General features: G+C 36.7%; 1 protein-coding gene across 3 annotated transcripts; it reads right to left on the reverse strand.

Moving 5' to 3' along the window:
- Window positions 1–152: 152 nt before the first annotated feature.
- Window positions 153–13,137, reverse strand: LOC104226332 (histone-lysine N-methyltransferase SUVR5). Of its 3 annotated transcripts, none has more exons than XM_009778301.2 (12): window positions 12,782–13,137; window positions 9,910–10,489; window positions 8,534–8,836; window positions 8,297–8,407; window positions 7,333–7,431; window positions 3,853–6,666; window positions 3,552–3,713; window positions 3,187–3,303; window positions 3,022–3,125; window positions 2,801–2,938; window positions 963–1,050; window positions 153–552 (listed from the first exon to the last, which is right to left on the reverse strand). In XM_009778301.2, exons 2-12 carry the CDS (start codon window positions 10,393–10,395, stop codon window positions 445–447), a joined length of 4,530 nt encoding a protein of 1,509 aa, XP_009776603.1. In that variant the 5' UTR covers window positions 10,396–10,489; window positions 12,782–13,137; the 3' UTR covers window positions 153–444. The 3 variants fall into 3 exon arrangements, with proteins under 3 accessions (XP_009776603.1, XP_009776605.1, XP_070023830.1); XM_009778303.2 differs by lacking the exon at window positions 12,782–13,137 and adding an exon at window positions 12,526–12,765; XM_070167729.1 differs by lacking the exon at window positions 12,782–13,137 and having other exon boundaries at window positions 9,910–12,511.
- Between the last annotated feature and the right edge of the window lie 2,735 nt (window positions 13,138–15,872).

A 15,872-nucleotide genomic window follows, 5' to 3' on the forward strand; every position in this document is an offset into this window, starting at 1 on the left:
TAGGGGTTCTTTGGGGGAAGGGGTTTATCCTTATGGTGATAATGATAATAACCCTAGGATTTACCAATTTTCAACTGTCCAAAAAGGATAAAATGATTAATTCCTAGACCATCGCATAACCATACATATCAGATAACCTGCTGCAACTATCAGAGTGGAAATTGACCATACCGACATTTCTGATTAAAATGGAGTTACTACAGAGGAAGAAAAATGAAATAGGAAAAGCTACAAAAACCTATGGTAGTAAAATTCAATACTACATCACAGATGGGTGTGACAAACTAGGTCATAGAAAACCCATTTGATATTTCCTAAGGAAACCTAAGGACATTTACAAACTTTTCGCTTCCTGCAAGAAACACACCAGGCCTCTGCATTCCAATCTCTACAGTTTTTATTGCATGAGGCTTTGAATGCACAACATGTTAAGCATCAGAGGATTTAGTAAAGACGTCCCCTGCAATTGGAAGATCCACACAGGCATGGAGACCCTTCTCCAGGCAATAGTTTGTATCTGTAATTATAGGTCAGTTCTTCACCTGCAAGTATCTGCTCAAGAAGTCGAGGGGCCACAATGAGTCAGAGCCACAAAAGGCAAAGTGAAGGAGGGGGGAAAACATATCAGAGCCGTAAAGAGTAAAAACTTACCCTCACCCGTTGTTCACACCAAATCAATGATTGGAAGACACGTGTCGTGCATACCCCACACTTACCAGTTAATCATGGTTAATTGGCATGTATTCTTTCTTAATTTTCAATTCCTATGGTTAAATTGCATGATTTGATGTAAGCACCAGGTGCGGGTAAGTTTTAGCAAGATGAATTCAAGTACCCAAATTTTCCAGTTCAACAAAGAACGTAAGGACGAACAGTGATCTTCATCTTTTCAAAATCTTAGTGATCATAAAATTGTGCATGGTTACTGGACCAATATCTACCAAAGAGGAGAGAGAACATACATCTCGACTTGCATAAAAACCAACGTGTGCAAGCTGATAATCCATGCTTTCCACAAGAACTTGATAATTCACGAGATTCGGCGAGCAACTAAAGTAGCAACAAATAAGAAACCAAAACTTTGTAAGAAATTAACTGAAAGCAATGTGAAACAAAATCACACACCAACTCATCACCAACAGCAGGAAACACAAATCAGATACAAAAACTCGGCACAATCATCAAATAATTTTCAGTTATATATATTTAATTCTCTCAGCAATACCCAGGTGGGAGCACAGAAAGGCAGAAGAGAGAGAGTTGTAGGAGCACTCAATGATCACCTCAATAACCTAATGTTTTAGAACAAATTTAGTGGAATTGAAAACAGAAATTATGCATTGTACACAGTGGCAGCAAACAAACTGATCACTAGAGTATATTGGCCGAGCAAATATTCAGAACATAAAAGGACAACCACACAGTTAATTAGTTAGTGTATCTTCATTGTGATGGTATTCTTGCAGACCACTTAACAGTGCTTTAGGTAAAGGAAGACCTCCTTTCTTTATGCCAAGTTGGAGTAGAACTTAATAGAATTTTTACTAGTAACTGAAATTTGATTGTCTTATTGCAATAAATATATTTGTTGGCTTAATTTACTGACCATTTTAAGTGCCACTTGGCATTATAAAGCAACTTTGAGTTGAGATATTCCATCTCATCCAAAAAAGTTGTTAAGTATTAGTATCCCACATTGGTTTGTGCATGAGTAGTAATCTCCTCATATGGTCTTGGACATTCCCACAACTTGGGCTAGCTTTTGGGGCGAGTTCGATCCAAGATCCATATTCAAACCATTCGTATCAGAGCCGCTTCTCAAAGTTGGTTCACCCATGAATCATGATATGTTACTTATCACTCCAAATATCCAAGCTCCGGCCCACGTTGGTTAAGTGTACTAGGATGTAGTCCTCTTATATGGTCTTGGACAACCTCACCACTTGAGCTAGTTTTTGGAGTGAGTTAGACCAAGGTCCATTTTCTCAACAAAAAGAATGGACCAAAGTAAGCGAAAGCAGAGGGAAGAAGAGGAAAAAGAACATGGAATGAGCTTAATCAAGGATCTAGTTAACCTCGGGTCAAGCTCAACCATTAGCAAGGAGAGTTTATTTACTTTTTTGATAAGAATGATTTCACCCATCACATATTGATGAATTCCTTATCAAAGACATGTTTGCATGCTTAAAAAATGTGATACATTACAGAATTCCAAAAACTCAAGTAAAAGCTAGGTAAGTGTGACTTATTTGATAAACTCAAGGGCAAATATACAGGGGTATCTCCATGTGATAGTATTTTATCTATGTTGGCAAGCTCGACATTTTCACATTTTGTATCAGATTATCACAAACAGCTTACTAAAGATATACATTATAAAGAAACGTAGTGTTTTCTTCATGCCCATAGGCCATAACGTCATCTATCCTAGGACTATTTCAAAACATTGTGCCTCACTATCCATGCCGACCTTACATCAAAAATACATTTTTCAAGCCACTGATTAACTTTCCATCAAATCTAAGAACTTCATTAGCAACTGCTTACTGATTTTGATGTATTTATCATCAAGATATAGTTCAGTTAACCTTTGTCTGTGAATAAATGCGTGGGCTGATAAATCAAGCTTGAAGCTTTATTCTCTTCATTACTTAAACAAGTTAGCCAAAAATGCAACTAACCTGGTCTTTGCCTTTACTTTTACACTATTATAGAAGCTGATGTCCGAATATAATGCAAATTGACACAGTTATAACCACATTGAAATTAAATCAAATCAAGAAGAGAGTTGCAATAGTACCTGTGGTTGATGTAACGGGAAACGTTTCCATAGTTAGTAGCATCAATTACATATGGCGCTTGCCCTTCAATCAGTCTGCTCATATCATTGACGTGAGCATCTATCTCCAAGATGTACCCGCAACCTTCTCTTCCATAACTACTCAAATAGGAAGAAGCCAGACATAAATAAGGTGCAATAAAACGCAACAAAGCAATTTACCAAGTAGAATGTGTGCCAACCTATTGCGTCTTTTATTTGCTTCCTGCTCATCAAGTACCTCTCCGACATATTCACACACAAATGTACCGCGAAGGATTGCTTCTCTTGCCCTGACTGCCCATCCCTGTGAGCCAAAATGGTAAATAGCTAGAGAAACTAACCTCTTAATAATTTCAGAGCATTACCTTTGTCTCGGTTTTGTATATTTCTAGCTTCACACACAATCCATTCTGCAAAACCCGATTCTGGCAAGATTTACTGCAAGAGCACCATTGATTGCATTCATAGACTAGGTAGCCCTCCTGATAATAAAGTTAGACAATCAGGCAGAAATATGCTAATCGAATCAAGCACATCCTACAAAATTTCTAGCATCATGTATGGTGATTGTAGTTACACTCTCTCAGCCAACACAGTTATCAGACAAATCCAGGTTATTGAGCAGAAGATAGTACACAAGGCATCCTAGAGTAAGTATCAGCAAAAATCTCTAACGAACTACCAAAGTCGTAAGAATATGCAACACTAATCAAAAGAAAGTATCTTTTACCTCCAACATTATCCGACCTCTCTCATCATACGGGAACCTTCCACACATAGGCTTCCCATAAATATCTTTTGCGTCCTCGTAGTCATTATCAAAAAGATAAATATGATTACAAGTTTGAGAAGAGCATGCTGAATTTGGACAAGAACACCCCAATTGGTAACTCTGCCATAAAATAGAAAAAACTAAATTTAGAGAGGAGAGAGAGAGAATTCAACAACTTAAGATTATGAAAACTACTTGTTCTGGTGCTTGGCCGGATGAAATGGAAGTTGCATGGCTAGTAGAAGTCAAAAGAAGTTACCCCTATTTCAAGACCAACGGATTGATCAATCAACGATTTGGTTACATAAGTAAAGCTCTCCCAAGGAAGAGAACTCGTGGTAATTTGGCCATCGGAACCATCAGCAAGAATGTGGAGGGAGGCAAAAAGATTTTCTTCCACCACACAAGTTATCGGAACTGATTCCTGTTCAAAGCTTATGTCATCACACAAGAGAATAGTTTTGTCGGACGGTTCATGCTTGAACTGTTGAGAATCAATGACGTAGTGACACTCATCCATTGTCCACTCACTAATAGTGAAATTTGGTCGAATACTGCTGGTTCTATTCACTTGACCAGGAAGGGGAAGTAATGAGGATACTATGCAAGGATCACGAACAGGTGTACATCCTTTGGGGCAAATGAAACCATCTTGGTGCCAGCTTACAAGGATATTCTGCTCACTACACAATTTTGCTGCTTTGAGATACATGCGCTCCGGCAAAATTCCATAGGTTGCTTCTAGTGAGGCTTGGAGGCTAACTTTACAGCAAGTAATCCGAGCTATTGATAAGATGTCTGAGTTACTTGGCCGTGGCTTTGTTCTCTTAATCTCAGCAAACAGTATCTTTGCAATATCCAGGCAGTGGGGATCTGCCAGTCTGCCTAGACCAGCTGTCTCGGTTGCACTAGGTTGAATCATAGATTTTCCACTAATCATGGAGTTTGATGACAAGATGCGTCTCTTCATATTCTGAGCATTTCTGTTCCTAATCCTATATGCTACAGATCCGAGACCCTTCTTGAATTTCGGACGGCTAAGTCTTCCTGACTTTAGTTTATAAGCATAGAAACGGATGCCTCTCTTTGAGATATGAGAGCCAACAGAATTAGGACCCATGTGAGCAGCCTGATGATGGCGGCCTAGATCAGGTAACAAATCAAATTTCAGGCCACAAAATCTGCAGATGAATTTTCGGAAACCAGACTGGTTCTCAAAATTAATATTCGGTGAAGGCACTGACTTGCCAATATCAGGCTTCTCTGACGAATCTTGAGTTACGGAAAAATAATGCTGTTGAGCAGTATGAGACAACCTAAAACTGGCAGGATGTGTGGCGAGCACGTGGGACCATAACTCCTCTGAGTTCCCAAAATTGCTAGTACAAGGAATACACTGGAAAAGCATGCAATTTTCAACAAACTGCGAATGATGCCTCTCCTGCATGTGAGCTTCCAAAACTTTCTTATTAGTAAAAGATTCCAGGCAGAGAGCACATGCATAACCCCTGAACAGCCATTGAGCTTCCTTTTTATGATTGTCCATCCAGTGTGTTCCAAGCACATGCTCATCTGGAAACATTTCTGAGCAAATTTTGCACTTAATGATATCATTGTGATCCTGGTCATTATCTGTAATCCTTAATATTGGACTTGGTTCTTCGATGTGAGGGGAAGCTTGTGCATTTTCATTAGAGCTAAAGCCCCAAGCACTTTTCAGCCTCTCCTTTTCAGTACAAACTAACTTCATTAAGAATTCACCAACCTTTGCATCTTTAGAAGCTTCAGATATGGCCCATTGGAATTGCACTTCTTTTGGGACTGGGTTTCTCAAAGAAAGTACACTTTTTAAAAGTCTATAGAAAATCTCACAAGCTTGATGTAAATGCAACTTTTGATCCCTGGAGTGGCAATCCTTCAGAAGTTCTAAGAATACTTCCTTTGAAATTATCCTACTCTTGCCATTTCTCGCACGTTTAAGCCAGCTTGGTAAATGCTTCTCACAGTATAATGAATATCGTTTTGGACCTTCTAGGCAAGGCTCACTTCCATGTGGCCACAATCCAATGCAATGCATCTCCGAACCACTAGGCTTAGCCTGCAAATGCTGAGGAGTCTCAATCAAGTTGTTTCTATTGCAAGATGATCCACCAAGAAATGAGATGGGATCAACTTGGAGCGGAGCTTCAACTTCTCCAGCAAGAATAATATCTATGCAACTTGAAGTATCCAATCTAAGGACACTGTCCTCATGCTTTCGCTTGTGTTTACTCTCCGGCAAACTGGAGCCTGATCCTTTCTCATCATGGGGCCTGTGTTTCTTACAGAAAGAAGAGCCACACAAGGCACGATGCTTACATTTAGTCCCAAGAACAGTGGTCCCTCCACACATAGGTGTATCAGCATGTGGCGATGCTTCCGCCTTAGTGGAGCTACTAGCAAAACGAGAGGCCAAGTGCACACAACAGTAAACATCACCATCACTTGCCCATCTAACACATTGTCTTCCTTTGGCTTCAATAAAAGCCACGCACTGGCGATTCTTACTCCCGTGATCAAAGGAATTACTAGTAACAACTCCATTTATAGGAGTCAGTTCCGCATCTTCCATCTGAATGACCTCAGAATTGTTTGCTTGAACAATAATCTCTCCCCATCTATCTGTCATACTACCGGGAGAACCACTTTGAGGAGCCTCTCCAAGAGAAATGTCATCTTTTGTAGGTTCAGAATCCAACAGTACATTGTTGGATACACTATGGCCACCAAGAACACTAGTGTCAATTCCAACAGTGACAGCCTGAGGTGACTCTTGAAATTCCAGCGGCAAAGCATGTGCCTCAGCACGACGAACTTCAAGCTTGGGCCTCTTTCTGCTCTGCTGAAACTCCACCGCCAATGGGCTACCATTATTCGGCTGTTCAACATCTACACTATCAGATACAGGATGTGAAACTGAAAACCATTTCATAACCTCAGATCTGCAGTTCTTCCACTGAGAGTTCAGATCAAGATATAATGCTTCAATTGGAAGCGAGTTCAACTCATTCCAAAGAAGAGAATCAGTCAATTCCTGAATTACAAGATAATAGGTTCAGTCTGTGTCAAGATATGAATATCAGAAAATTCAAAAGATTAGTTCAGCATTCATTCAACCAAATGAGGCTTCCACTAATATCATAAAATGCTATTAAGGTAGAAATTGTTATCAGTGAAGCAGCAAATACAATCAAGGATTAACGAGTTCACATAAAGGAGGTGAAAGTACAAGTCAGTAACTGACACAAATACATCATTTCCCCTATCCAAAGTGGCAAGGGGAAGTTGGCTTCTGCTTCTTTTCTCTCTTTCTTTTTTTTTTTTTTTCTGGAGGGGGGGGGAGGGGGGAGAGAGCAAGGACAATGAAGCATGTTCTTATGTGGCAACAACAATCATACTTCAGTTCTTGCAAACTTCACATTCCAAGGCAGCAATCAGCTCTCAAAAGAGCAGCACCTATCCATATAACTGCATCAGTGGTGTAGAATAAAGTCTAAAGTCTTCCAATGTAACAAACAAAAACTCAATCATGAGAAGTCAAGTACACATATGTAATAGTTAATTAATCATTATTACCAGAAGCAATGAAATTTTCACTCAAGGAAAAGACAACAAAAGAATAGCAAAACAAACAATGAAAATTTAATGGACAGATGTACAACACAACGGGCGCATATATGAGCATCATTTAGGGATTTACCTCCTTCAGCATTTCAATTGCTTCAGCACTGTTTGCATTCTGACAGCCCTGAATCCAAGACTCCATCGAAGATGTTTTTTTATATGACGGCAGTATCATCTGCAGAAGAAAGTGATTGTGTTATCCGGGCAGAAGCAAGACTAGCATTATTCCAAGCTGAGAAAGAATAGCATTATTTCAGGCCGAGTAAGAGAAGCATTATTCCAGGCCAAGCCAGAATAAGTACAGTGGAAGCCATCAGGAGTCAAACCCTGGTCCTCTACGAATCACAATTATTTGCTTTGGCCTTTTTCCTTATTGTACATTTCTATCCTTTTCTGGACTACATACATTGTTGCATGGATGTTGGGTAAACTGAACTCATTTTACTCTCCACTTGACGTAGCACGGACAAACATACATTATTGCAGTCATTACTATACTTTATCAAAGAAAGTATTAACTCAAGGGATCCATTTGGAAAAATCTTCATGATAAGACGCATGAAAGCCCAAAAAAGCATTCCCATTTTGGCCATGTTAGCACGTGTGTCGACTCATTGGTCAAAAAGTCAGCTGTCAGCCAATGAAAAGAAATTTCAACCAAGTTAGAGTTTGTCAACAAATTTGGCTAGCATCAAAATTCCAAAGTGTAGATGTTTTTGTCAGCCACAAAGGCCTACTTGGACACAACAACCTTTGGCAAGTGGTCATTCTACTTAGCTTAAAGATCAACAGAGGGTTCAACAAAATTGACAGTTAAAGATGACGGTTCTTTAACATCCAAAGAAGAAGAATCCACATAAGATACATTATCATTTTAGAACAAAAACGCAAAAGAATGGCACTGCAGTGTCAGAAAAAAAAATGCAGTTCAGGAACCAGATTTTAGTGTCATGAACCACAAGGAGAGTGCTGGAAAAAGGAAACACAAAAAAGGGGGATCGTATGCATCTTTCTGTAGCTTCAAAGATGGGAGATTTTACATCATTAAGTTTCAAAAGCATCCTTCCCAGATCAGGATAATCCTTGCAGCGGGAAACTTCCATTGCGAATTCCTTCCATACCATCACATTGCGACCAGTCTCTTCTAGAGCCTACATGAGTCAAGTAACAATGTTAACTTAAAAAGATGAAATAACAAAGTGAAAAACAAGCAGGAGCCAAACGTGAGTGTGTGTCTCAGTGTATCTCTATATATTATATGAGCTTCAAATGCAAACCTCCGCACGTAATTGATCAATAATATTCAGTATGCTGACAGCAAGTCTTTGCATGATAAAACGGTGAGCAAGAGTCAAGTCTTTCACCATTTTCACCCCAACTTTATGGGTTTTATATGCAATGGGATGCGGAAATTCATTTATTGGGCGAACAAGGAGCACATCAGCCCACGAATAATTTCTGGTGCGAGGAAAGAATATCACAAGATATTTTTTCCTCTCATGTGTAGGCTTAGCTTTGAGAGTCGATAATGGCCAATCAGCTCTTTTACATCTAATTCCTGCTTGCCACAAGCCCCTCCACTACAGAATATGCAAAATCAATAGAGAATCATCAGTAACCAATCTTTTTTCTTATTTGCTTTTTTTTTTTTTTTGGGGGGGGGGGGGGGGAGGGGGTTGTTTTCCATTTGGTGCAGGGAAGAGGAGAGGGAGGTGGGGTCGGGGAGGGTATTGGAGTTGGGAAACAAAGGCAAAATGCGAATGTGCTTCCATAAAATTATAATTTACAAAGAGCAACATATTGTACACGGAAATTATTCTACAGTACTTTAGAGCATAGAAAGGAAATACAAATTTGCTACTTAAGATGGACAGACATCAATTTTACAAGTCGACCAACCAATTAAGTCCAACATCAATTTTACAAGTCGACTTTGCCTCATCTCATATGTTCCTTGATATTACTCTTTACTTCTATTTTTGATTCATTTATATCTACTATGTAAAGAGAGGATCCCCTTTCGCATATTTAATTATGATAGTTTGATAGATTACTGTGGTAGAGACATATATGTACATACTTTTGACACCATCTTGGTGTGTTATTGACAAAAGTTACTCAACTTCACCGAAAGAAAAGGAAGTAATGTGCCATGACAAAAATCCTTTTTCAGTAATTTCAGAGATCCCTCTTAGTACATGAAAAAAGGAAAGAAAGGAAATCTATCTAATCAGCCAAAATGGTAAGTATCTTCATGATCTCATCAATCCATAGAAACTTGATGTAACATTTTCAATCTGTTGCATTAAAAGAGAATATGTCCTAGACTCACTAAACTTGGCTAATCGATGTGCAGAACTTTCTTTTTTAAAAGAAAATTGTTTTTCATTCTATACAGCTAAATGGCTTGGCCTCATGTCTAAGACTTCCAAAGTGAAAATCGGGTTCAGTTTGACAACTCACACCTGGAACCACTTCCTTCGCCAAACAAAAACATGCAGGAACATGTTACGTTGCTATCTACTTTTAAAGATCATTTAAGCAAACACAAGAATCAACGGGTCCAACTAGGTCTCTATCAAAATAGGAAAAGCTCAGCAAAAAGGTTATAGAGAGATATACTGAGAGAAAATGACCAAATACCAATAATTACCTTGACCCATACAGCTAGAGGTTCATCTTCTTCAAGCCACTTGGACTCGCAGGGAGAGGATCCCACCACCTGGTTAGTGTTAGGGACTCCAATTTCAATGTTGTCAACAACTGGCTGCAGGCGCTCAGACGCCAGGCCAGGTCTTGTAACATGGTCATGTTCCTCAACATTGTCATCTCCAGAATCATGGAAATCATTCGACAGCATTTGGTTATCTCCTCCAAAATCATAATATGCATCTCCAGTAGGGAGCCCGTCTGGAGTTGGTAATTCCTCGACGTTGCATTGATGTCCATCTGCTTTCTCTTCCTGGCACACCTTCGTATTAAGAACTATGTCATCGACTTTCACATCACCGGCTTGAACTTGTTCTGCATGTTCAAGGTGGTTTGATTTTCCACCATACATAAGAGTAGTTCCAGAGCCTTGTTGAGGGCAATCAGACTCCGTGACATAACATACATTGGAACATGGGAGCACTTCCATAATTGCAGAAAATAATCTTCACTGCCATACGATGGTTGTATGGTTTTGGTAATCAATTCAACCTCTATACTATATGCTAAACTCTGACCAGTACCTTGAACAAGTAATCCAAAAATACTAAGAATAAACAAATTTACAAACCTCTGAGGCAAACTACATGCATACAGTTTATTTTCTTAGCAATAAGCTGTATAAATATAAGTTACTACTTTTTTCAATGCCAAATACAAGAACTTATGACAAACTAAAACATGCACCTATTTCAAGTTTTTAACTTGGTTGCATACAGGAGCAATGTCAATCTTTTGAAGTAGCGGGCAGAATATTTCCAGACAATCTCTATTAATTCATCCATTAGAACTCAAATCTTAAAGCACGTGCCACACAGAGTTGGCATTTAACTGATTTAGACTAACTCTTCCGATTGAATTGAACTGTTAAAAATCCATTGAACTTGCAAAACTTGCAATTAACAAACAATTAGCAAATAGGCAACCAACTGAATCTATTTCAGCAATTATACAATTCAACTTTCAGTAAGGGCTTATTCAAGCCTTCTTTTCATGGATCCAGCCTTGGTGAAATAATACATAAGAAGGTAACTTTCACAAGTGTATTTGCTAGTGTCAAACATCTCTTTTTCTTTTAGGTTGCATGAAGAATTTTATTACCTTACAAAATGTGTGTATTTATCATATTGCCTCTAACAATTAGTACTGTAGCTGAATGTATTTTACAAAATCTGCAACTAATTCTGCTCCCGTCATATTATTCGCACTTATAGACCTACTGATCAAATACAATTTAGAAAAAATAAATCTTTTAAAAACAGCTAAGCATTTTGCTGGGAAACTTGAGAATATACTAGAAACTCCGTAAGGAATCTAAGTAGATAATCGCACTTCATTTAGACAATCAGGTCAGTAGACCTATTACAGGTATTTTAAACTCAAAACAGCAAAGTTATAGTTAAAAGGGGGAAATTATGCACGCACACGAACACACATAGACGCCATAATATAATAATTTTCTTCAAGAAAGGAGATAGCTTTATCTTTAATGGAAGTAACAAGAAGGTATAATATATGCAAATTTTCAAATTTAAAGTTTTTCATAAATTAGTACGAGTAATGTTCTAAAATATTATCTTTCTTATTTCCAGAAAACAAATTCCAAAAACCAATTTTAGACACAATAGGGGATTTGCACATTTTGTAGTTATGTTTTTGTCGCACTGGCTTAGTGCAAGCATTTATAAAATCTTTGATTACTTATAGAAAAAAATGGATCCCAAAAACCTATCAGGAATGAAAAGAGAGAATTATCTTTTATATCTGAAAGATTTGAGAGGGAAAATGCAGCATATTTTATCTGACAGAAGTCCTCACTTTCCTTCTTAATTATCTATTTTACTTTCTAGTAAGTTAGACTAACCAAAAAGTAACAAACAACGGATGTAAGCTATCAGGATGAAGATGATGGGAAGACAACAATATTAATAGCGATGCTATCAAGGCGAAGAAATTTCTGAAACCAAAACTAGGAAAAAAAATAATGCACAGACAAATATAAAGTAAATAATGCCCAATTCTATCAGTCGAATCAGTAAACTATCTCTGCTGGTTCAAGTACTAATCCATGTCGAATCCCGCTCTACAAACTAATAATTCAACTGTTTCAACGGAAAGCTTCAGCTGTCCATCTCAGCATCCGCTTCGCAGTCCACCTTTAATGGACTGCTACACAATTTAAGTTAGACCATAATTCATTCTAATTTCAACTGTAACTAATGACATTCACTGAAACACGACCAGAATTTCATGTCAATTTTGTACGATAAGATGGAGAGTTACTAGGAAAACTGTAACACTTTCAGAAAAATGGTATCACTACAAATAATCAAAGACAGCAGCTTCAAACCAATGTGTCTGAACTTGCAAATTAACAAATCAAACACAATTACAAAATGCTATATTATCTTAATTATCACTTAGCAGCAAGACAATAAGAACCCTAACTGTATCAAAATTGAATTGTTTGCACAGATCAAGAATGTACTATGACAAAGCCTAGTAACCAAAATTGAAAAGGTGGGTCCAAATTAAAAAGTACCAAATTGAATTGACCTACCCCAAATGTATGTATCAATCGTGCATGCCCTAGGAATCTTTGTAATTAGTCAATTATAAAAATTAAATCAATGGAAAGTGGGTTTTTGCTTTGGTGCTTAAGGGTTTACTGGTGCATGTTGCTTGTCGTATTTGGGTATGAAGACATAGGTCCATGGCAACCCACAAATAAAAAAATGTTACATATATGTATGTATATCAACACTAATATTGTCTAAGCTAAAATACAGGTATGAAAGAGATGATAGGTAATGTACCTTTAAACCAGAGATCAAGAATTTCTAAGAAATTTTTGCAGTGGGTGCAGATTTGGAGATGGGGGGATTAGAAATTTTTGTGGGGGGGGGGGGTGTCAATTTCGTTTTTTGACTAAGGAATTGTTGCAGTGCTAGGGGAAAATAAAGGAAGATATAATAAATGCGTGGTGACCAGATTTTTATGCTAAGAAATAATGGTCGATTGGGCACGTCCCAGGTCCAAAAAATATGTATAAGGCAAACTTAAAAAAATCGAAAGGGTAATAGGGAAGAAAGAAGACAGGGACAACTACAAGATAGATAGATAAAGTTGTGTTCAATTCTAACTATAGATGAAAAAGAAAAATAAAACCGAAGTGGAAAAAACCTAACTAGTCTAGTAGATTTATTAATGGAGTTTTTTTCGTGGGGCGTGCTAAGGGTAGGGTGGGGGTGGGGGGTGCGGGAGGGGCGTAGGTAAAGAAGCGTTAAGGCATGAGAAATTGAGAATTCCGTAACGTGAAGTGGGTCTAGATTTGGAAATACATGGGTTGGTTAGTGGCTTTTATGGAATTTTAGCAAAGGAGAATGAGTACACATCGAGATGCGTTAAGCGACTTCTTTCGAAGAAGGTTAAAATAGGAATTTCAATCCCGAAATTTTATACGGAACATGAATGGGCCTTTGATGGGCCGATATGGGCTTCTGTACAACTGTTGATGATTTCGAGCCATTCCAAATTATATAAAGGAAATTTTACCTCCTGTTATAAAGGTATACGCCTTATTTAGTATAAACTTAGATCATTTTAAAATATTATTTTTTATAGCTATTTTTAATTGTTTATAATAAAATAGGTATTTATGGTATATAAAGGAAAACTATCAGTTAATCTACAAATAGCTTATTATAAAAATTAGTCAAGTCATAAAATATTATTAATATTAGCCAACTATTATTAATATTTGTTAATTAGTTATTTCTAGCTAAAAGAAGGTCAAATTTTTCCTATTTTTGAATTAGTGTTATTAGAATAGATTTAGTACGTCTTACGGAGTGATGATTTGATAAAGTTTTGAGGTGGTTTGGATTAAAAATTTGAAGTAGAAGATGAACATAAAAAATGATTATATGTGTTTCACACTGTGTATATTTGTGTATCATATATGTATCACATGTATATCCATGTAAACCTCTCTATGAGATACATACGTGATACATGTTTGATACATGTGGCACAAAATAATCTTTTTAACTCGATTTTAACTACGAATTTTGATACCAAACCAGTCCAAATCACCTTCAATCTTGTTCAAATTTTGTATATTGTCTCATCTATATGTTTTCAACGAATTCCAACCATACATATTTAAAAAAATTCTTTTGCCCTTTTTTTTAGTATTGTATATTAAAGGTAATGAATTTTGACTCCAAACTAGTCAAATTCGTCTTCAAAACTCCGTCAAATTTTTTATATTGCACCATCTATGTGTTTTCAATGAATCACAATAATACTCATCGGAAAAAATATATGTTTTTGCCTATTTTTTTGGAATGTTGTATACCATTGATAATTTATTTTGACCATTTTTTGTAGCATGACTAAAATGGCTAGTTGTTAGTAAATAGTATTTTTTTTGGTACATTCCCAAAAGATTCCCAATACAAAAACTTTTTTCTTTTATAATAATAGCAATTACAGTTCAATCTCAACTAAAATTGACCTTTCTTTTTAACTTACCCATGACATGACCTAGGGGCTTTTGCATCTATTCTCGGTTTTGGAATACAATTGAACCTATACTCACTTAGAAAAAAAAAATTGCAAGTTTATCCACTATACGATCAACTTCAGACTTATCGGATCTGAAGTTAAAAAAATATTTGTCGGAAGTAAAAAAACATTACGCTTCAGATGCACTTAAGGCCAAATAGGTCTGATGTGCAACCAATGTTTCATGCGCTTAAGGCCAATAAGTCTTAAGTGAATAATTGCACTTTATACACTTAAGGCCAAAAGATCTGAAGTGCAACAAACGTTTTCCTACACTTAAGGCCAATAAGTCTGAAGCAAAAAATTGCAATTCAGATGCACTTAAGGCCAAATATGTCTGAAGTACAACTAATAGTTTCATGTACTTAAAGGCCAATAAGTCTAAAGTGAAAAATTGCACTTCATCATCATCATCATCCGAAGAAGAAGAAGAAGAAGAAGAAGAAGAAGAAGAAGAAGAAGAAGAAGAAATAGGAGAAAGAAGCCTAAAGTTGTTTAAACAATTGTACAAGTTAAAAAAATTTAAAAAGTAAGTACATGTTAAATGGGGCGACCAAATAGGGCCCACGTGCAATTTTTACGATGACTTAGTTTCTATCACCGATATGACCTCATTTGCTTATGACTTTTGATAAAAGTAATTTATCATTTTAGAAAGAAATAATTATTTTTATTTAATTCAAGTTTTGCTCATACTACTTAATAAATATTTTAAATTGAGATAAAAAAATTAAAATATCAAAGGATAAATAAGAAATTAGTCGATTATTATCATTTTTCAGAATGTGTTCAAATGGTTAAAAATTAAAATGACAAATAAATAAGACGGGAGAGGAAGGAAAGGGCCGGAGAGAGTATTCATTTATTTTTTGGAATTGCCCTATGGATTGCTAAAACTGAAATTTCACTAGGGAATTGTTACTTTACCGTGAGATTACTCCAATTATTTTGATAGTATGCAATAAATTTGTTGATGATGATAACTTAGGTGACTTAAAATAAAAACTTGCAATTTGGATGGACATTAATTCTCTAGTTGATTTTTCGAAACTGTTAATTTCAGCAATTGTCTATTTACTTTTGTAAATGTAGGTTGTAGCAATTACTCTAGATTTTTTGTAATTTAACCGTTGTTTGACCATTTCAACTAGAATTGTGCTGATGAGAGTTTCTTGAGGAGTACATAGGTCTAAAAGATCAGGTATTCCGATGAAATTAAATTAAGGAGATACAGGAAAATCTAACCTAATTTTAATGCCTAAGATGTTAAGATTAATTATTCACTTAGCTTAGCTTAGTCACTAGCTTAGTTATTGGAGAAGAGTTGTTAGTGTTAGT

Source organism: Nicotiana sylvestris, chromosome 2, assembly GCF_000393655.2.
Source record: "Nicotiana sylvestris chromosome 2, ASM39365v2, whole genome shotgun sequence".
Taxonomy (NCBI): domain Eukaryota; kingdom Viridiplantae; phylum Streptophyta; class Magnoliopsida; order Solanales; family Solanaceae; genus Nicotiana; species Nicotiana sylvestris.